This window comes from Loxodonta africana, chromosome 1 (assembly GCF_030014295.1).
Source record: "Loxodonta africana isolate mLoxAfr1 chromosome 1, mLoxAfr1.hap2, whole genome shotgun sequence".
Lineage (NCBI taxonomy): Eukaryota > Metazoa > Chordata > Mammalia > Proboscidea > Elephantidae > Loxodonta > Loxodonta africana.
In genome coordinates, this window is record NC_087342.1 from 193,438,547 (window position 1) to 193,460,981 (window position 22,435).

Below are 22,435 nucleotides of genomic sequence, written 5' to 3' on the forward strand. Positions count from 1 at the left end.
TTTATTTCTGCTTTGCAAAGTAATTCTTTAAAAAAACAGTCACAACTTATTTATGTTTCCAAAGATGGAGTTTTTAGTGGATTCTCTGTGCATTATTTCAAAGCTGCTTTATTTCAGTTAACTTAGATTCCTTTAAGCATCAAGGCAATACTTTGTTTCAGAGATAAAATGTTTATTAACTGGATAAGCAAGTAGGGAGGACACGATCTGAACAAGTGAATTCAGGGGAATAAATGAGGTATTAAAGTCCAAAGGATGATCAAACAATATTTTTAATAATTTATTTTGTTGAAAATATATGCTGCAGAACATATACCAGTTCTACAGTGTCTAAATGTACAGTTCATTGACAGTGATTACATTCTTCAATTTGTGCACCAGTTCTCACCTTCTTTTACCTAATTGTTCCTCTCCCATTAACATAAACTCACTGCTCTCTGTGTTTCCTATCTAACCTTTCAAATTGCTGTTGTCAGTTTGATCCCATATTAATAGTTCTTTAAAAGAGCACAATGCTTGAGGCAGACATTCCTTATTAAACTATTGTTTGGTTTAAAGACAACTTCAGGGGTACTTTTTGTTTAAGGCTTAAAGATTATCTTAGACCAATAGTTTTGGGTGTTCATCCAGCCTCCTTAGCTCCAGAAAGCCTAGATTCCATGAGATTCTGTTCTGCATTTTTCCCCTTTTGATCAGAATTCTTCTATAGAATCTTTGATTAAAACATTCAGTAATGGTAGCTGGACACCATCCATTTCTTCTGGTCTCATGGCAGAGGTGGCAGTTGTTTATGGAGGCAATTAGCCACATATTCCATTTTCTCCTATTCCTGACTCTCCTCCTTTCTCTGTTGCTCCAGGCAAATAGAGACCAATTGCTGTGCCTTGGATGGCCGCTTCCAAGCTTTTAAGACCCCAGGCTTTACGCAGTGAACTAGGAGGTAGAAAAGAAGCACTAAACACTTTATTAGGCTGCTTAACTGGGATGTCCCATGAAACCTGGACTCTAAACCTTCAAACCAAGAATCCAAATCCCATGAACCTCAGCAGCCACAATTTTTTTTTTTGGGGGGTTGTAAATATATCTATCACACAATTTTTGCCATTTCGACTTTTTACAAGTGTACAACTTATTGACAACACTTAACGTTAATCAGCTGTGCAACCCTATCCTTAATCAGTGTGATTTTTTTCATCACTGTAAACTGAAACTCAGTGTTCCATAATCAACAATCTTCCCTTTCCCCTTCCTTCCTGCCCTTGGCAACCACTAGTAAACTTTGGTCTCTATATATTTGCCTGTTCTTGTCTTTTTATATAAGTGGGGTCATATAATAATTGTCATTTTGTGATTGATTTATTTCATTCAGCATAATGTCTTCGAGCTCTGACCATATGGTAACATGTATCAAGATCAAGACTTTATTTCTCTTACTGGCTGAGTAGTATTCCGTTGTATGTATATACATTTTTTTAATCTCTTCATCCATTAATGAGCATTTAGGTTGTTCCCACCTTTTGGCTATTGTGAATAGTGCTGCAGTGAACATTGGTGTACGAGTATCTATTTGACCTTTCACGTCTTTGGGGTATATACCCAGGAGTATAAGTTCTGGGTCATACAGTAGTTTTCTTTTTAATTTTTTGAGGAACTGCCACACTGTTTTCCACAGTGGGTGTACCATTTTACACCAGCAATGGATAAGGGTTCCAATTTCCCCACATACTCTCCATCATTTTTTTTTTTTTTTTTTGTCTTAGCCATCCTAAACCCCTTGCTGTTGAGTCAGTTCCGACTCATAATGACCCTATAGGACCGAGTAAAACTGCCTCATAGGGTTTCTGAGGAGCAGCTGGTGGATTCAAACTGCTGACCTTTTGGTTAGCAGCTGAGCTCTTAACCACGTTGCCATCAGGGCTCCATAGCCAGGGCTCCATGGCCATCCTAGTGGGAGTGAAATGGTATCTCATTGTTATTTTGATTTGCACCTCTCTGATGGATGGCTAATGATGCTGAGCATCTTTTCATATGTTTGGTAGCCGTTTGAATGTCTTCTTTGGTGAAATATCTTTTCAAGTACTTTTCCCATTTTATGATTGGGCTGTTTGCATTTTTGTTAAGTTATTGAAGTTTTATGTATATTTTGGTTATTAGGTTTTTATTGCATATATGGTTTGTGAAGATACTCTCCCAGTTGATAGCTTGTCTTTTCACTTTTTTGGTAGAGCCTTTCGATGATTGAAAATTTTTAATTTTTATTAGGTCCCATTCATCTATTTCACATTTGCCTTTTGTTCTTTTGTAATGAGATTCGGTGTTAAAAGGTGTTGCCTGTATATTTTCTTCTGAGAATTTTACGGTTTTAGTTTTCACATTTAGGTCCTTAATCCATTTTGAATTTGTTCTTGTATGTGGTGTGAGGCATGGCTCCTGTTTCATTTTGCTGCATGTGGAACCAGTTTATTGAAGAGACTCTTATTTCCCCATCTGATGATCTTAGCACCCTTTCAAAAATCGGTTGACCATAGATGTGTGGGTTTATTTCTGTACTCTCAGTGGTCAAACACAAATTCTTTAAAAGAAATGTTTGATTAAATCTTTCAGACTAGAGGCTTAATATTCAATCAAATATGTTCTGGGAATAAGAGGTTAAAATGATAGATTGGTTTTGTTTAAAGATGTATAAGGTAGGGAAGGACAGACAGGCTTAATCATCAACAGCAACATCCGGGAGCAGTTTGTGGAGCAGAAAAACTTGGTGCTTAGAATTGTAGGTGAAGTAAGAGTAAATTGACTTTTGCATGATGGTCCAAAGGCTTTTGTGATGAGTAAAGGGTAGGGTGTCTGTATAATTTATTTTCCAAGCTGGGAAACTTTAATCAGGAAACTAAGGGCTAAACTGGACAAATGCAGAAACCTTCTTGGGTAAACCAGATCCATGATCATCCTAGTAAAGGATCTTACCTTATTGAGGAAAGGACTTTGTGAAGCTGTTTTGGCTGCCTAGAAATCCATTTTGGTTTATTCTTGGATTTTTATTTGTATCCTGGAGAACTCATTGGCAATGAACAAAAGCAAAAAGCCAAAAGATATAAAAATGGCTTGAGTAGTATTTTATAAATGCAGTAATCTCCTCTCTTAGATTTTAAGTTCTTTAAAAGAAAGGATTAGAGTTTAGATATCTTGTATCTCCTGTAGCTCCCACCTGTGTAGTTTGTTCACAGAACTCAGATGTTGTGTTATATGAGTAAATAGTCCTAGTTTTTCAATATCCTGTTTCTCCCAGCGGAAACCCTGGTGGTGTAGTAGTTAAGAGCTACGGCCGCCAACCAAAAGGTTGGCAGTTCAAATCTACCAGGCAGGCGCTCTTTGGAAACTCTATGGGGCAGTTCTACTCTGTCTTGTAGGGTCACTATGAGTCGGAATTGACTTGATGGCAATGGGTTTTATTTCTTCCAAGAGTTATTCTAGGTAATTTGTTCTTCATTTAACAAATACCAGTTCAAGTCAACTCATAACGACCCTATAGGACTGGGTAGAACTGCCCCGTAGAATTTCCAAGACCGTAAATCTTTATGGAAGCAGATTGCTACATCTTTTGCCCATTAAGTGGTTGGTGGGTTTGAACTGCTGACCTTTTGGTTAGCAGCTAATTGCTTATCCAGTTGTCACCAGGGCTCCTTACTCGCCACTTAAAGATGTAAAAATGGACCCTGTCTTCAGTGGGCTCAAGGTTTTAATAGAGGAGTTACATTTGCAAACAAATAATTTCAGTGAATGTGATAAATTCAGTAATAGAAGTATATGTAAAATACAGGAGAGGGAGTAATTAATTTTCTGGAGGTAGTCAGAGAAAGTGGTAGTGGGGATGACCATACCTGTGTAACACTGAAGAACAAATAGGCATTTATTTATAAACTGTAAAAGAAGATAGAATATACCAGGTAGGGGGAAATACAGAAGTACAAAGGGAGGTTTAGAGAACTGTGAGTAATTTGATGTAGCTAAAGTATTAACCTGTGAGGGTGGTTGTGAAAAGTAAATAAAGACTACAGAGTTATTTAGGGTCCAGATCATTGAGGTTCTTGAATGTTTTCCTAAGAAGTTTTGCCTTTTTTTTTTTTTTTTTAATAGGCTGAGGAATGAATATAATGCTTCACATAATGGAGGAATATGGTCCATTTTGTCTTTTAAATACATCACTTAGGAACTTGGTGTATGAATTGAAGGGTGATAAACTGAAGCAAGATAATCAGGTAGGCCGAACAGTAGTCCAGGTGAAAGAATGAAGGGTTAAACTAGAGAATTAGCAATATGTAGTACAGGATAGATCTGAAATATGTTTAGAGATAAAAGTTCACAGAATTTGGTGTGGTTGGTTGTGGAGACAGTGAGGAAAAAGATTTTCTCGTTTTTTTCCTATGTGTTCAGTGACTGGGGCATGGAAGTTAAGTCATTTGGTAAAATTCTTGCAGAGTTGAGTTTGTATAGTGTGTATAGATGAGAGATAAAAATATGAGGGAGTCCGGGGTTCTGGTTAAAAGTTAAAATGATTGGGTTCCAGTTTGGGCAGGGAAGGAAATGAGATCAGGAACTGGATAAGGAAAGGAGGTGTGAAGAGATGGGCGGTCACAGTGAGATTAAAGAGCAGGTGTGGGAATGAGTAAGTAAATTGGAAGATCAGTATTTGTGATCAGAGAATGGGATTAAGATTTCAGAGAAGTAGCACTTCTAGGAAACAGCTAGTTTCAAATGGAGGAGCTCTGGTGGCACAGTGGTTAAGCACTGGGCTGCTAACTGAAAGGTCAGCAGTTTGAACCCACCAGCCACTGTGGGAGAAAAGACCTGATCTACTCCCATAAAGATTACAGTCCAGGAAACCCTATGGGGCAGTTCTGCTCTGTCCTGTAGAGTTGCTATGAGTCAGGATTGACTTAATGGCACACAACAGCAACAACAAAAGCACATTTCAAATGTGGTTATCATATTGTGATGCTGAGGAGGTGAAGTTGTTGAACTTGGGATTTTAGAAATGAAAAGCGAGGGTAGTGTTTCTCAAGTTGTGTTTGATGGACTACCTGCATCAGTATCACCTTGAGGGAGATTCCTTGTCTTCAGTTCTACTGACCTAGACTGTCTAGTGGTAACTAATAATTTCAGTGATTCTGATGAACAGAAGTTTGGGCAAGTTTAAGAACCTGTAAGTTATTTGTTGGAAGCCCAGGTAGTGCAATGATTAAGCTCTTGGCTGCTAACCGAAAGGTTGGCTTTTTGAACCCACTCAGCCGTACCATGGGCGAAAAGACTTGGAGATCTGCTCCTGTAAAGATTACAGCGTAGAAAAGTCTATGGGGCAGTTCTACTCTGTCACATGGTGTTGCTGTGAGTTGAAAATCGACTGGCACCTAATGACAACAAGAAGTTAGTTGTTAGATGGTTCATTTTCAAGGATATTTAAATAGATCCATACCGACGTTGGAGTCCTGGTGGCGCAGTGGTTAAGTGTTCAGCTGCTAACCAAAAGATTGGCAGTTCGAATCCACCAGCCACTCTTTGGAAACCCTATGGGGCAGTTCTCCTGTGTTTCGTAGGGTCACTATGAGTCGGAATCGACCCGACCGCAACATCTTTTTTTTTTTTTCACACCGATGTCTGGTGTTAGAGTGAAGAGGATGACCAATAGAAGATTAAGTCAGTGCCTTAAAGGTTGAGAGAACGGCTGTAGGGGATTGTGCAGTGTTTTGTAGCCAGCGGTAGAGACTTCAAAAAAATAAATGTTTTTTGTTGAGTAATGATACTGGAGGAGTTCCTGAGAGTTGTAAATGATTATGGCACTCTGCTGTTAAGAAAAATGCTGGAGGTTCAAGTCCACCCAAAGACAGGCTTGGAAGTCTGCTTCTGAAAAATCAATCATTGAAAACCCTGTGGAACACACTGGTCTGACACACATGGGGTCACCTTGAGTTGGAATGAATTCGATAACAACTGGTTTAATGCTGTTGGAGTAGTAGACTGTTTGCATCAGTTCTGTAAAAAGGGAATGTGTGTGTATTTGAGAGAGAGAAAATGGGCAGTTTCTATTTTGAGGAGACTACTGGAGGGATGCAAATGGAGTCTTCTGTGATTCACTTGGTACCTAGAGGGTAAAGTGAAAGGGTTGGGAGAAAAGTCAGGACCAGCCAAAACCCATCTAGTCAATTCTGACTCATAGCGACCCTAGAGGACAGAGGAGAGCTGCCCCATAGGGTTTCCTCAGAGGAGAGCTGTCCCATACATAGAATTGGCTGGTGGAGTTGAACTGTCGAACTTTTGGTTAGCAGCCTGAGCTCTTAACCACTGCACCACCAAAGGCTAAATTCTAAAGTCAGAGAGTAAAACAAAAAGCCAGGTTATTCAGAAACCCTGTTTAATGGATTACTTTTGAAAATTCTCTAGTTTTGAAACAGATTGTTGTTCTGTTAGTAAGCATTTGGTGGAGTAAGCAGGTTTATATTTCCAGGCCACCAGAGGTATTAAAAATATGTATCTTCAAACTCTAGAATCTCAAATATGTTAGGGAGATAGATGCCTGTATTATGAGAGGCACATAGAACTAAAAAAAGATGCAAGTATCTCCTGTCTCATAGTTACTGTGAGGTCTGTCATCTCTTTAGTCATCATGCATGCTTGATTCCAAGTAAGTTCTGTGTAATATATTGTTCTTCCTGCACGGAGAAGTGAAGGGAAGAAAAACTAAATGAGAGGGAAGAAGATTAATGGCTGAGCCGGTGTTTTGGTTGGTGCCTCTCAGTTTCCTGTATAAGAGGCATCTTGAGAGAAGGTTGGCTTAATGGTTGTACACCAGCTTTGGCATATAATTGTTTGATGCTGTAACTGGCAGAAGGTCCCAGCTGATGTGATGAATACATTCAGTATTAAAGATGGGCTACTTTATTTTTTCTTGCTTCCTATCAACTGCCCGTATAGAAACTGTTTATTTTTAAGATGAAATTTGCCATTGAATTTTGTTAAATGAAAAGATCATATAATTGACTAATTTTGTTAATCTTAATTAGTCAATAGAGAAGTTAATGTTTTTTTTTTTTTTTTTTCTTTTTGTATCACAGACAAAGAATGAGCCAGCAGGAGAAGAGAACATCCTGCAAGCTGACTGACTGCTGGTGATGATGTATTTTTATGTCAGGCATCTGTGGGATCTGTAGTAGAAATGTAAGTCTTTCCAAAGCTGCAGTTAATTAGGTGGATTGGTATAAAATGAAATAAATTAAGTATCTGTTATGCTTATTTCTAATTTATTAAAAATGAGCATTTTGTATTGACTTACGGATGCTTTATTAACAACTTTATTCACATTAAATTATTGTTAATGTAGGTTTTGAAAAATTTCCTAGTAGGGAAGAATGTCTATTAAAAAGTAAAACTGAGAACAGAGGAATTTACTCCTAGAAGGCTAAAAATCTGGAATGCTTTCCAGGTTCTCTAGGTTCTGCCTTCTCTGTAGATAGGAATCTATATAAATAATCAAAATAGACAAAAAGTACCAGCTTTCACATATTCTTATAATTATACACATGAACAATGTAAGGATGACTTTCAGGTTACCACAAACTTGTTTGAATAAATTAACGGACTTTCCTTCATACCATAATTGATTTTTTTTTTAATTTAATACATTATTGGTTTCCTTTCATATTGATTTACTATGATCCCAGTTTCAGTAGTTGTCTCTTCCTATCATTTAGTGTTTGTGTAATAAGCGTTAAAGTCTTACTCTAACTTGAACTGGCCCATATTAAACTTCATTCTGTTATTGAAACACTTTTGGAAATGAACATCATGTTTCCATCTTCCAAAATGATATGAACACTCTCCAACTTGATGTCATCCATGGAAAATACAGTGAACATTTTATTGACCTTTACCATCCTGCTTGCGACTGCAGTGTTTAAAATATTGAATCAAAGACTGGCCTTTGTAGATACCATTTCACATTGTGCTCCCAGTTTGCCACATAGCTGTTGCTACTTACTTTCCCACTGTAAAACTCTGGTTACATACTCCCCTGAAAAGTACTATGTATTATTCCTAGTCAGTGTTGAGAATATTTGATGGGAAAAAAAAGGATCCCAGTAATCATTTTTCTTTAAAATTTGTGCAAATATGTATTCAATTACACACACACACACATTGCTTTAAGTCTCTATATCAAATAGTCTTGGTGCTGAAAGTGTTTAAGGTCCCTGCTATCAGGAAACTGACTATGAGTTAGTAAGTGAAAGACACATATATAATTAGCAGTTAAACAGGGGGACAGACACCACGGAGAGGTAGGAACAAAGTGCTGGTGGAACCCGGAGAAGGAGAGTAAACCCATTTGAAGGGTTCGGAGAAAGCTTCAGTCAACAGAAGAGCTTCTAACTTGGCCTTAAAAAAGGATAGAATTTTAATAGGCTGAGAAAATTAAGAAATATTTTCAAACGATAGGAATGAGGAGGGCACAGATGTCCAAACGGCAAGGCATCTCAGAGGACAGAGGGAGAGTGATCAAGTGTGAGACAGTGGGGGGTGGGGAAAGAAACTTCAAGGGAATGAATGTTTATTGAGAATCTCCTCTATTATCAGGTGCTTACTGCCTGTTTTACTTGGATTATTATTAAATTTATATTAAAATTCAAGCTCCTTATATTTCAGCAGAACTAAAGATAATGAAAAAAAATTTTTTTTTTGAGAAAGTCAATTTAAAAAAGTCAATTTGGGAAGGAAGATGACTTTCATTTTTGATAGGGCTGCAATCTCTAATTCTGAAGTGATGTGTTAACCTTTTTTGTGTTTGCAGTTGGGTTCTGACTTTAGATTTGAAAAAATACAATTTTTAATTTTGAAGTTTTATTGCTAGCTAAATAATTCTTAAGCACTACGTATGTTACAGACCTTTTTTCTTTATAGTAATTTTACCTTTCTTTTGACGAGATGTCTTCAGAAAGGTTAGATAAAATCTGAGTTTGAGAGCTCTACTAACTCTGAAGAGAAGGCTTACTAGTATTAATACACACTTAGAATCTTCCAGAAATACTTACACATGATTTATCTATGGGAAAAATAATGGAATTTATGCTTAAAAGTTATAATACCAGTTAGTAAAAGTCCTTGAAAATGAGTGATATATTTATTGTGTTCATTAGCAGAGTTGGATTAACTTCAGTTCAAATTTCTGTATTTTAAATTATTTTTAATGTTGTAACCAGAAAATAAATGTCCTTTTACAAATGATCTCTGGACTTCCGCAAATTTATTAGATAGGGAATACTTTTCTTTGATTGGTATTAACTCTTTACCAAATCCTTGTTCTACAAAGAAGGGGTGGGGGGGACATTTCTTGGTATTTCCACTGCACAGATTTAGCCTCCAGCATATTTTAAGATCATTTAAACTATGCAAAGTAGTTTATAGGGTATGTTACAATGTTAATAAAAAATCTTTGAAGTATGTCTAATAGGCATGGATAGCTGTTTTTGGGTTGCTTTGTGTATGTGTTGTTATACATCTTGTCCATTATATATGCTTCTAGGATTATATATAAAATATTACTGTTTTTCCTCCACATTTAGTAGTTGGTGATAGACTAAAAATATATGTGGTGGGGTAAACAGCATCAGAATTTAAAATTTGTTATGGCAAATTGATAGTTGAGAGTGTTTCTAATGAAATAACCTTTCCAATGATGTACCGTTTAGCTGTCTGATGTCCATTATCTGCTTTCCTATAAAGTTTATCTAACTGTACTTCATTCTAATGAGGGAACCAGAATACCTGCTCAAACAGAATTGTTTTCCTTTGCAAGTATATTATTTTTACAGTTCATGCGTTTTTAGTTTTGATCTGTTTAGGCTTACTCATGTATGTAAGAGAGTCATACAAGATATTAATCATCTTAAGCAAGGTGGTAAATAATGCTCTTAGGTAGGAAATGTTCTTTTCTGTAGGTAAGTTAGCTTATATCTGATGGAAAACTGACTTTTGGGGTCAGTTTTACTACAGCAAACACAACGAGCTTCAGGATTATGCCTTTAAAAGTATGGTGTTGATTCCAGTTATGGGTTGTTTACATTTTACCAGCATTTTAGTTTTCTTTTTAAAATTCTAAATCTATCAGCCTGTTCGTTGCCAAGAAGGTACCTGGATAGTTTAGAATGTGGACTTCTTATATATAGGATACTGCTATTGTTTTTTTTCAAAGTAGTGATAAGCATAGTCTATCTCTTCATTTCCTCTTATAACTAGAATTAAGCATTATTACTTACAGGTAGATGGCTTTCTTCTTATTAATTTGGGCTTTAAATACATGTACAGATTAAAAAATTTTCTTCAAGAATTTCATTGACAACTAATTTTTTTGACCTAATTTGAAAGGAATGGAAGAATATACATATTAATTGTTCTTCCATTCTATATCTTTTTGTTACCAAATGCTTTAAGTTATTCTGATATGTAAGTGTAGCAGTAGGATCTGATGAATTAAAACTAGGTAGTCAGTCCCTTAAAACTGTTCTGAGTTGTTGTTTTCCTAGATTAACCTGTACATAGCTTTTGCCAGTAAAAGAAAGGTGAGCTGAATTTCGTTAACAAGTATCCATTATATTCTGTGTGATCAACAGGCATTACATTGTAAAGGAGGCTTTAAAATATACAATTTTATGCTTTTATTTACCTAAGCTATTATGACTTCACAGTAATTTCAAGTCAAAACATTGCCATTGGTATTATTGCTAATTTCCTGATGAGAAACTGCAGTTCTCAGACTCATGATGTGTGTTTTTTTTTTTTAACCTTTTAGAGGGATTTTTTGTTGTTAGTTGCCATTGAGTTGATTCCCACTCATGACAACCCCGTGTGTTCAGAATAGAACTACTCCGCAAGGTTTTCAGCCTTGTGAGTTTTGGAAGCAGATTGCCAAGCCTGTCTTCTGAGGCGCCCCTGGGTGGCTTCAAACCGCCAACCGTTTGGCTAGTAGTTGAGTGCTTAACTGTTTACACCATGCAGGGACTCCTTAAAGGGGCATTAAGCAGCTCTCACGGTTTTTTGAGGAATTGAAAATAACATACATCATCAGTTACCACAGTGTTAAGATTACCTGAGGCTGATAAGACTATTCTGAATCTCTTGTCACATTAAAAAAATAATAATAATAATGTGGTGCTCACTTTCTTGCCATTTTGGGAAGTACTAAGATTTTTTTTTTAATTGTAGTAAAATATGTATAACATGGAAACTCTGGTGGCATAGTGGTTAAGTGCTGTGGCTGCCAACCAAGAGGTTGGCGGTTCAAATCCACCAGGCGCTCCTTGGAAACTCTGTGGGACAGTTCTACTCTGTCCTATAGGGTCGCTATGAGTTGGAATGGAGGCGACAGCAGTGGGTTTTTTGTTTTTTTTACGTATAACATAAAGCTTGTCATTTTAACCATCAATTTTTTTTAAGTATACAATTTTGCAGCATTAATTACATTTACATTCACAATGTTGTACAACCATCACCACTACCTATTTCCGGAACTTTTTCATGACCCCTACAGAAACTCTGCCAATTAAGCAATAACTTTATTTTTCCCTCCCTCTAGTCCCTGGTAACCTCTAATCTACTTTCTGTATGTATTTGCCTATTCTAGAGATTTCATGTAAGTGGGATCATACACTTTTTTTCCTTTTGTCTCTGACCTCTTTCAGTTAGCTTAATGTTTTAAAGGCTCATCCTTGTCATTACATATATCAGGCCTTCATTTCTTTTTAGGGAGAATAATATTTCATTGTATGAATATACCACATTTTATTTATCCATTTATCTGTTGATTGACACTTGGGTTGTTTCCATCTTTGGTTATTGTGACTGATGCTGCTGTCAACGCTGATGTACCTCTTTGAGTCCTTGTTTTCAATTATTTTGGGTACATACCTGGGAATAGAATTGTTGAGTTATATGGTAATTCTGTGTAACTTTTTAAGGAACCACCAAACTGTTTTCCAGGAAGGCTGTACCATTTTACAATCCTGCCAGCAGTGGATGAGGGTTCCAGTATCTCTGCATCTTCACCAGCACTTGTTTTTCTTTTTTGGTAATAACCATTCTAATGGGTGTGAAGTGGTATTTCATTGTGGGTTTGATTTGCTTTTCTGTAATAACTGATGACTTTTTGATCATCTTTTCATGTGCTTATTGGCCATTTAGAGAAATGTCTATTCGAGTCTTTTGCCTATTTTTTAATTAGGTGTTTTTTTTGTTGTTGTTGTAGGAGTCCTTCATATATTCTTGATCTTAAACCTTTATCAGATACATGATTTACATATATTTTCTCCCATTCTCTGAGTTGTCTTTCCAGTTTCCTTGATAGTGTCCTTTGATTCACAAAAGTTTTTAATTTTGAATGCAGCTAATTTATCTTTATTTTCCTTTTGTTATTTTTGCTGCCAGCATCCTATCTTAGAAAATCCATTGCCAAATTGAAGACCATGAAGATTTACTCCTGTGTTTTCTTCTAAGAGTTTTTGGTTTTGGTTCTTATATTAAGGTCATAGAATCCATTTTGAGTTAATATTTGTGTATGGTGTGACTTAGGGGTCCAATTTCGTTCTTTGACATGTGGAAATCCAGTCGTCCCAACACCGTTTGTTAAAGTGACTCTTCTTCCTCTCTCTGTAGATTTGGCATCTTTGTAGAAAATCAGTTGGCCGTAAATGTATGGGTTTATTTCTGGACTTTTAATTCTGTTTCAATTCAGTTTCAGTTTCTTGTTCTGTATGTGTATGGATTGGTCTATATGTCTATAAATACACATATAGTAGACCAACAGAATTGAAATAGAAGCCCAGAGATAAACCCATTCAGAGGGGAAGGAAGAATCTCTTCAACAAAGGGTGCTGGGATGACTGGATTTCCATATGCAAAAGAATGATGTTGGACCCCTACCTATCCAGAAGCCCTGGCAGCAAAGTGGTTAAGTGCTCCGCTGCTAAACAAAGGTCAGTGGCTTGAACCTATCAGCCGCTCTGTGGGAGAAATGTGGCAGCCTGCTCCTGAAAAGATCTATGGCCTTGGAAACCTTGTGAGGGGGTTCTACTCTGTCCTAAAGAGTTGTTGTGAGTTGGAATCGACTCAACGGCAACAGATTTGGTTTTTGGTTTATGTCTGTCCTTATGCCAATACCATTCTGTTTCGATTATTGTAGCTTTGTGTTTGGGTTTGTAATTGGGAAGTGTGTGTCCTCTAACTTTGTTACTTTTCAGGATCGTTTTGACTATTTGGACCTCCTGCAATTGATGTGAGTTTAAGGATCGACTTTTCCATTTCTGCAAGAAAATGCTGTTGGAATTTTGATAGGGATTACATTGAATCTGTAGATTGCTTTGAGTAATATTGACATCTTAACTATATTAAGTCTTCCAATTCATGAACATGAATGTATTTCCATTTATTTAGATCTTCAGTGTCTTCCAGCAATGTTTTGTAGTTTTCAGTGTGTAAGCCTTTAACCTACTTCGCTAAATTTATTCCTACTATTTTTATTCTTTTAGATCCATTTGTAAATGGAATTGTTTTCTAATTGCCTTTTTGGATTGTTCGTTGCTGGTGTATAAAGTACAACTAATTTTTGCATGTTGATGTCATGCTCTGCATTCATTTATTAGCTCTACTAGCTTTCTTGAGGACTCTTTGGGATTTTGAATATATAGGATTATGTCATCTGTGAACAGAAATGGGTTTACTTCTTCCATTCCTATTTGCATGCCTTTAATATCTTTTTCTGTCTTTTTGCTCTTGCTAGAATTTCCGGTACAATATTGAATAGCAGTGGTAAAAGTGGGCGTCCTTGTCTTGTTTGTTATCCTAGGCGAAGAGTTTTCAACATTAAGTAAGATGTTGTTAGCTGTTGGGTTTTTATAAATGCCCATTATCATGTTGAAGTATTTACCTTTTATTCATAGTTTGCTGAGTGTTTTTATTGTGAAAAGGTATTGGATTTTGTCAGGTGCCTTTTCTGCATCAATTGAGATGACGATTACTTTTTTTCCTTTGTTTTATTAATGTGGTGTATTGCATTGATTGGTTTTCTTTTGTTAAACCATTCTTGCATTCCTGGGATAAATCCCATTTGGTCATGGTATATAATCCTTTTTATATGCTGTTGGATTTGGTTTGTTAGTATTTTATTGAGGATTTTTGCATCTACATACGTAAGGGATATTGGTCAGGAATTTTCTTGTGGTGTCTTTATCTGGCTTTGATATCAAAGTAATGTAAGCCTCGTAGAATGAGTTAGGAAGTGTTCCTCCTTTTCTGTTTTTGGAAGAGTTTGAGATGGATTGGTGCTAATTCTTTCCTAAATGTTTGATATGATAGTACTAAGATTTTGTATGTAAAAAATGGAAATGGAGTTTTTTTGGAGAAATGGGGGATGTTAATTGACTAGTTGTGGAGCGTGTGCTTTCGCTTGTAATTTATGCTGTTTTAGGTTACAGGCTCTTTGAAGGCAAGGGTTTATCTCAAAATACTTGGAAGTTCCTGTCCAAAGTAGCTGAGCGTGTAACCATTTTTGTCACCCACCAAACCGATTGCCATCGAATCGATTCTGACTCATAGCAACCCTACAGGACCGTAGAACTGCCCCATTGAGTTTCCAGGGAGTGCCTAGTGGATTTGAACTGCTGACCTTTTGGTTAGCAGCCGTAGCACGTAACCATTACACCACCAGGAAGTTCCTATAGTGCCAAACATGACCTCTTATTTGGTTGACAGAACTTTCCATAGGTTAGGAAGAAGCTCATGTACATTGTTGGTTTCTGTAATCTAGAGTTTCTGGTAAAGGAAATGATTGAAAACGTAATTAAAGGCTGAAAAGGGTTTGGGAATTAAGCATTTCAGGGATCATTTCTTCCCTTTGAGATTATATGCGGCTTCCCTTTTTTGATCAAGTGTAATCTTTTCAAAAGTTTTCTATCATTTTTGAACCTTGTCTATTAAGGAACAAAAACTCATTGCTGTCGAGGTGATTCTGACTCATAAGCAGGAGGCAGAAAAAGCAGTAAGAAAACGGACTATTGTTTCATTGGATATGCTGTTATGAAAGCCTAAAGAGTATTGTTTTTTGAGTTGTGATAAGTGTAAACATTTTTATTAACTATCCCTTATGTGTAACTATTGGGCCCATTTTTGAGTGCTTGATCTTGAAAAAGAGCAAAGGTCCTTTTAGTGTTAAATTCTAATTCCTAAATATCTTGTGCTTAAAATGCCAGAATTAACTGGGGCAGAGATTGCCACTCATTTTAAGCAGCAAATTCATGACTTCCAATCTCTGTGATCTTCCCCTCCATGCATGTATGTCTCCTTGGCACCCTGGTGGTGCAGTGGTTAAAGAGCTTGGCTGCTAACCAAAAGGTTGGCAGTTTGAATCCACCAGCTGCTCCTTGGAAGCCCTGCGGGGCGGTTCCACTCTGTCCTCTATGGTCACTATGAGTCTGAACCGACTTGATGGCAGTGGGTTTAGTTTTATGGTATGTTTCCTTATTGAACAGAGAAGACGTTGTGTATCTTATTCATCTTTAGAGCCACACAGTCAATACTTAGCATCGTGTATGGACCATAAAACTAAACCAAACCCATTGCCATCGAGTTTATTCATATGGACCATTAAAAAAAAAAAAACAAAAAACAAACCTCATTGCCTGTTTTAACATTGCAATTCTGGCAAGTGCTAGGAATGAGAAGTACATGGTAGTAAGCAGTTATTAATAAAAAAGGGTGATTTGATATACTCATGGAAACTTTCTCAAGAGAGGTATAAGTAGTTTGCTGCAGGGAGCGGGGGAGGCAGGGGGTAAGGAGAAAGTGTTCCATACAGAAAAAAAAAAAAAAAAACCTATAATTGGAGAGAGTAGCAGGTGTGGCTGGAAGCCTGATTGAGGGGAAGTTTGATGTGAGATGAGGCTAGTGTAGGAGACCATGGAAAGCATACAGATCCTAGTAGTAGTTTTGGTTTTTATCCAAAAGTCAACTTTTTAAGTGTGGAGTAAGGCTTGACCAGTAAAAAGGCTTATGTAGTAATTTAATAAACTGTGCTTGCTTCAAGGTGGCTAGGGAGGGTTTGGAGTTGAATAGATGGACTGAGGAGATAAAATGATAAGACTTGATGTTTGGATGGAGGGGGTGGAAGAAGGGACGTTTCAAGGATAATTTGTTAATTTCTGGCTTGGTTAAGCAAATGGTTAGTGGTGGTGTCACCAAGGGGACTTGTAGGGAACAAGGAAGTAGATCATGAATTCATTTTTGGTGTCTTGAATACATCTAAGAAGAGATCTAGGTCTAGGGCTGAAAGGAGAGGTCTGGGTTGGTGATAATTTGTGAGTAATTTGTATACAGGTATTCATTGAAACCATGAACATAGATGAGATTACCTAGAGAGTATAGCAAGATGAGTAAATAGCTTTAAAAAAAAGACAACTAAGAAAAGCCCTTTAGAAGAAGTTTCATGGAGAGAGAATGGTTAAGTACGTCAGACATGACTGGTTTTACCTGTATTTTTTAGATAATACAGCAGAGGCAGGGAACATATGGAATTTCAGCTTTAGTATTAATTCCATATGGTCTGCTTTGTCAAGTGCCAAACATATATATGGCATTTTCAAATATTTTTGAAATTACAAATCTGTAAAATTGTTACTTTCTGTAATTGTAAGCAGAATCACTTTTAGCCGTTTTGTTTATTTTCTAGATTGATCATAACATTAGTCTAGAATGGATTGTATACTTTTAAACCTTTGCTTTTAGTTCTATATTATAAATTCTGTGATGCATTAGAAGTGGTGTATTTAAAACCTATACCGCAGTTTTGTTTGTTTGATATTTGTGTGCCTCAATGTTCCCTACAAGTAAAAACTGACAACACAAACAGAAATCAAAAAGATTTTCTATACAAGTTAGAGGGTTTTTTCCTACTTGCATGTTTATATACCCATCGTCTAGTGTGGTGGTTTGCGTATAATAGGTGCTTAAAAAAATGTTTTCTAAATTGCCAATTAAGGTATTGAGAGAGTTAAAACACAATTTTAATATTATATGTATTTTTTTCTATTTTCTTAGGATGGCTGGCTGTGGTGAAATTGATCACTCAATAAACATGCTTCCTACAAACAGGAAAACCAATGAGTCCTGTTCTAGTACCACACCTTCTCTAACTGTCCCTGAATGTGCCATTTGTCTGCAAACGTGTGTTCACCCAGTCAGTCTACCTTGTAAGCATGTTTTCTGCTATCTGTGTGTAAAGGGAGCTTCGTGGCTTGGAAAGCGATGTGCCCTCTGTCGACAAGAAATTCCTGAGGATTTCCTTGACAAGCCAACCTTGTTGTCACCTGAAGAACTCAAGGCAGCAAGTAGGGGAAATGGAGAATATGCGTGGTATTACGAAGGAAGAAATGGGTGGTGGCAGTACGATGAGCGCACGAGTAGAGAGCTGGAAGATGCTTTTTCCAAAGGTAAAAAGAGCACTGAAATGTTAATTGCTGGGTTCCTATATGTTGCTGATCTTGAAAATATGGTTCAATATAGAAGAAATGAACATGGACGTCGCAGAAAGATTAAACGGGATATAATAGATATACCAAAGAAGGGAGTAGCCGGACTTAGGCTGGACTGTGACTCTAATACCGTAAACCTAGCAAGAGAGAGCTCTGCAGATGGAGCGGACAGTGTATCAGCACAGGGTGGAGCTTCCATTCAACCTCTGGTGTCTTCTTCGGCAAGGCCTCTAACATCAGTAGATGGTCAGCTAACAAGCCCTGCAACACCATCCCCTGATGCAAGCACTTCTCTGGAAGACTCTCTTGCTCAGTTACAACTCAGTGGAGACAGCATAGCCGAAAGGAGTCATAGAGGAGAAGGAGAAGAAGATCATGAATCACCATCTTCTGGCAGGGTACCAGCACCAGATACCTCCATTGAAGAAACCGAATCAGACACCAGTAGTGATAGTGAAGATGTGTCTGCGCTTGTTGCACAGCACTCGTTGACCCAACAGAGACTTCTGGTTCCTAATGCAAACCTGACAGTATCTGACCGGCCAGAGCGGTCTGGGACTGACCGATCTGTAGCAGGGGGCGGAACAGTGAGTGTCACTGTCAGATCTAGAAGGCCTGATGGACAGTGCACAGTAACTGAAGTTTAGATAAAAGCCTTCAGCCCATGCTCAAGGTTGAAATGGTTCTCTGTAAATTTCTGCCACGTGGCATTATACTCATCCCTGGTAGTGCACTGTGGGGGTGGGAAGGGGTATGGGAAGGACAGACCTGTAATTAAAATGTCTTAACACATCTGTTGAGAAATTTATTTAATGTAAGGAACTTGGGTGTTAATAGTTGAGAGCCATTTAGTAATAACCCAGTTTTCTTGAGGTCTGTTTATTTTATACCTTTTTGTTTAAGTTCCTTAGTTCTTTTGGCCAGTGTGTGTATTATCTGTGCATTAACAGTCCTCATCTGATTCTTGCGTTGTGTCTTATTTTTCTGCATGGATTGACATAAAATCATTACTGAGATTTGGTGCCTATGAGATGTTTGATATCAGTATGAGCAGGAAGCTTATTAATGTGAGAATAGATGTGAATTTGGAATTTTAGAATAACAACCATTTTATAGTAGTTTCTGAAATGGAAATGTTAAGAAAACAGCTAATAAGTTTCAGAATCTCTGTAACACACTCCATGGTGTTTTCATAGGCTTCGCTGTCTAGTCCTTGTAGTTTGAGGTTGCCCTCGATCAACATTTTTCTTTTTGAGTACAAATTTATAATTTAATAAATATTACAGTTTACCAAAAATAATCTGTCTCTTGTTTGAGTCTGGATAGGGGATGGAAACATTCTGACATTTTAGCCAAGTTTCTAAAAAGGTGATGGTTTAAATTGGTGCTGTTCAACTTAAAATTGTCACTTGCTCAGAAAAATCTTATTTCTTAAGAGTATTTAAGCACAATGTCCAGGCAGTGTTTGTGGAGCAAATATGTATGGCAATAAAACTAAAGCCTGAGAGACTGAGATTTCATAGATGATAGTGGAGACCAGAAATGTTTTACATTTTCCTCACAGGTCATAAGTGGTCTAACACTAATCTGGGTTAAATGGTAGGCATAAACACCATTAGTGGACACAAATTCACTTTACATAAAATGTTATGAACCACAAAATCCACTTTTATTTGGCAGTTTTTATAACCTATGACATGGTGGGAAGAATTGCATTAATATGGTAAACTAGCATTTGGCTCTGAAAAAAGTAATTTGCCTTATATGTTTTCCTAATTTAAAACAGGATTATGAGGATAAAGCATATGCAAGTTATTAAGAACATAATTTTCAAATGTGAATTTAATGCTATAATAGCAAATACATTACGATGAAATTATCTTTACCTCTTGTGGATAGATTAGAATTATGACCTAATTCTTTGACTTACACTCATTTATAAAGTCTGTTACTGAGACAGTCATTTACTTTTAAGAGATAGTTATAAAAGAAAGTTTAGCGTTTTCCAGAAAAAAAATAGAAATTTGATACAAAATGCAAACTTGTTGCAGGATGCTTCATCGTCTCTTTCAAGTCTTATATAGTGCTTTGATGTAAGACTACACTTTAAAGCTATGTGAACAGTAGCAAAAAAACAACTGCAAAAAAATGTAGAACAAAATTATAACTCGAAAAGAAAGGACAGACTTGCTGGCCTGACAGAGACCAGAGAAACCCTAAGAATACAGCCACTGGGTACCCTTGTCACTCCTGAGGTTCACCCTTCAGCCAAAGATGGGACAGGCCCATAAAACAACATGAGACTAAACGGGCACACCAGCCTGGGGCAGGGACTGGAAGGCAGGAGGGAACAGGAAAGCTGGTATTAGGGAACCCAAGGTTGAGAAGGGAGAATGTTGGCATAGTGGGGGGCTGTTAACCAATGTCAAAACAATATGTGTACTAACTGTTTAATGAGAAACTAGTTCTGTAAACCTTCATCTAAAGTACAATAAAAAGAAAGTAAAAAAGCCAGTTGCAGTTGAGTTGGCAGGATAGATCCGTGTTCCACGTGGGATGTAGACTGCTGGGCCTTTCCTCCACGGTGCCTCTAGGCAGACACAAGGCTCCGAATTTGGTTAGCAGTTGAGTGTGTTAACTGCTTACACTACCCAGGGACTCCTGAACTCTTCCATATGGTGGCTATCATTGTTTTGAAGATAAAATAGAAAAATAATTAATAAAAAGATCAAATAAATAAGACTTTAAATTTGTAGTGGAAGGGGTGCTCTAAAAAAAAAAGGGGGGGTAAAAGCACCAGCATGATTTTTACTCCAGCAGCTTGGTGTAGAAGAAAATGACTGATCATATTTCTCTACCCACCCCCCCCTTGTTTTTAATTGCAAGTTCACTCAGTTATTTTTGTAAATAAAACAGAACAAAGACTTCATGGAAAATAACCCTGGGAATAGATTTTGTGTAGAAGTTACTCCTTTTTAAAAATGATTTTTGGTTATAGGCTAAGAACCACTGTAGCAATGTGAGAAATGACGGCAATAATTTTTAAGATGAATGTGTTGTGTATTTTATTCAGATGTTCTCAATTACTTGGTAAATACACAAATATACTGAAAACTAATCCAGAGTTCAGGTATTAAAGACATTACAAATACTAGTAGCAGCCTTCAAAGTAATTCTGGCATTTAACTTTTATGCATATTAACCACTGGAGCTTTACTTGTAATACTTGACATTTTTAAAAAACAAATTATTTATTAAATTTTCCTCTCCTGGAAATAGCCTCTAAATTTGCAGGTCCACCCCAAACTGTTCCTACAAGATCTCTTTCATTCTGTAATGCCTCCTCTATACACAGCTCTCTGCCTGAAGAAACAGCCTTTTTCAAAGTTCTAATTACTTCTGGTGGCCCTTTGATAAACTGCTGTAGCCATTCTTGTGCCTCTTCTAGAGACTGAGTTTCATCTGAAGACTGCAAGACCTCTTCCGCCAGTCCTATGTTTAAAGCTTTTTCTGATTCCACTTTGAGGGCACCAGTTAACACTTTGAGAGCCTGTCTACTGCCGATTATTTCAACCAACCGAGTAGTGCCACCCCAGCTTGGTATTATACCCATTTCCTTATGGACAAATCTGATCTCACTTCCTGGAGTCATTAACCTAAAAAAGAGAAAGAAAAAAAAAAAAAAACAACTGCAATTATACGTATACATATATATACGTACACACACATAACACATATATACTTTAGTCATAAAGTACCAACCTATTCATGGTCTAATCTGAAATCACAAATCTTGATAGTAGATATGCTAAAAAAAATGAATGTTGGAAAAATCTGGCTGTTAAGTCTAGAACTTAGTTTACTACACAGTATATAATACCTTTGAAAACAATGTCAATATTTTTGTTTTGTTTGCTTATCCTTTAGAATGTAGTCTTTTAAGTGCTGATCTTTTTCAAGTGAATGCTGGCCTAATTTTGAGAATACTGGGACTAAGTGAAAATACAGGAGTATGGAAATATTAAGTACGTGCCATCAAAAAAAAGGATGATACCAAATTAATGTCCCCAATGGTCCTGAGAAAAAGAGATCTTGCTGTTTAATCCATCATCTGTCCATCCTTCCAGCAAATATTTACCAAGCACTTCCAATGCCAGCTGGTAGCGTAGGTGCTGAGGACTGCAGGAATGATCAAAATCCCATAAAATCCCTGTGCTCAGGAGCTTATATGCCAGTTGGGAGAGAAAGGCACCAAACAATATGCCAGTCGTGACAGTGCTATAAAGGGAAAACAAGGCAAGGAACTAGAAAATAGGTGTGTTGGGGTGTGCTACTATAGATAGAGAAGGCCTCTGACTATATGAGCAACTCACTGAGGGAGTCAGCCATGCGGAGATCTGGGGGAAACATGTTCCAGGAAAAGGGAGTTACAAGTGAAAAGGCATTGAAGTAGAACTGCTTAGTGTCTGGGGAACAGGCCAATGCTGCTGGAACAGAGCAAGCAAAGGAGAGTAATGGGAGATGAAATCAGAGGTGCACTTACAAGTCTTAGTAAGGAGTTTAGATTTTAAGTGTGAAGCTATTTATAGAAGGTTGAGCATCTGACTTACTTTATAGGGTTGCACTGTGAACAATTTTTAGCATTTAATTTTTTTTTTAATAGCACTTATACCAGTTGTTTAAGGAACTATAAATGTTAACTAATCCTTAAACAACCCCATGAGGTAGGTTCAGTACTATTATTGTCCTCAATTTACAGATGGGGAAACAGAGGTTAAATAACTCACTCAAGGCCGCACAGCATATGACAGAGCCAGAATTCAAACCAAGGTAGTTAATGTTCTGTATATATGCTTTCAACTTCTATACCCTCT

General features: G+C 37.1%; 2 protein-coding genes across 7 annotated transcripts in view; one reads left to right on the forward strand and one right to left on the reverse strand.

Annotated features, from left to right (window-relative positions):
• The window catches only part of RNF146 (ring finger protein 146), a 39,375-nt gene extending 18,112 nt beyond the window's left edge, over positions 1 to 21,263 (forward strand). For 3 of the 4 annotated variants that reach the window (XM_003404232.4, XM_010594207.3, XM_064290584.1), the window contains exons 2-3: positions 7,107 to 7,209; positions 17,128 to 21,263. In XM_003404232.4, the coding sequence (XP_003404280.2) occupies positions 7,208 to 7,209; positions 17,128 to 18,208 (1,083 nt within the window). In that variant the 5' untranslated portion in view covers positions 7,107 to 7,207 and the 3' untranslated portion in view covers positions 18,209 to 21,263. Of the gene's footprint in view, positions 1 to 4,159; positions 4,257 to 7,106; positions 7,210 to 17,127 lie in introns of those variants that run through there. The other variant, XM_010594175.3, reaches the window with a different exon arrangement.
• ECHDC1 (ethylmalonyl-CoA decarboxylase 1) overlaps positions 20,601 to 22,435 on the reverse strand; it is a 57,699-nt gene continuing 55,864 nt past the window's right edge. For all 3 annotated transcript variants that reach the window (XM_010594027.3, XM_003404226.4, XM_010593993.3), the window contains exon 6: positions 20,601 to 21,217. In XM_010594027.3, coding sequence (XP_010592329.1) covers positions 20,809 to 21,217 — 409 coding nt within the window. In that variant the 3' untranslated portion in view covers positions 20,601 to 20,808. The remainder of the gene's footprint in view (positions 21,218 to 22,435) is intronic.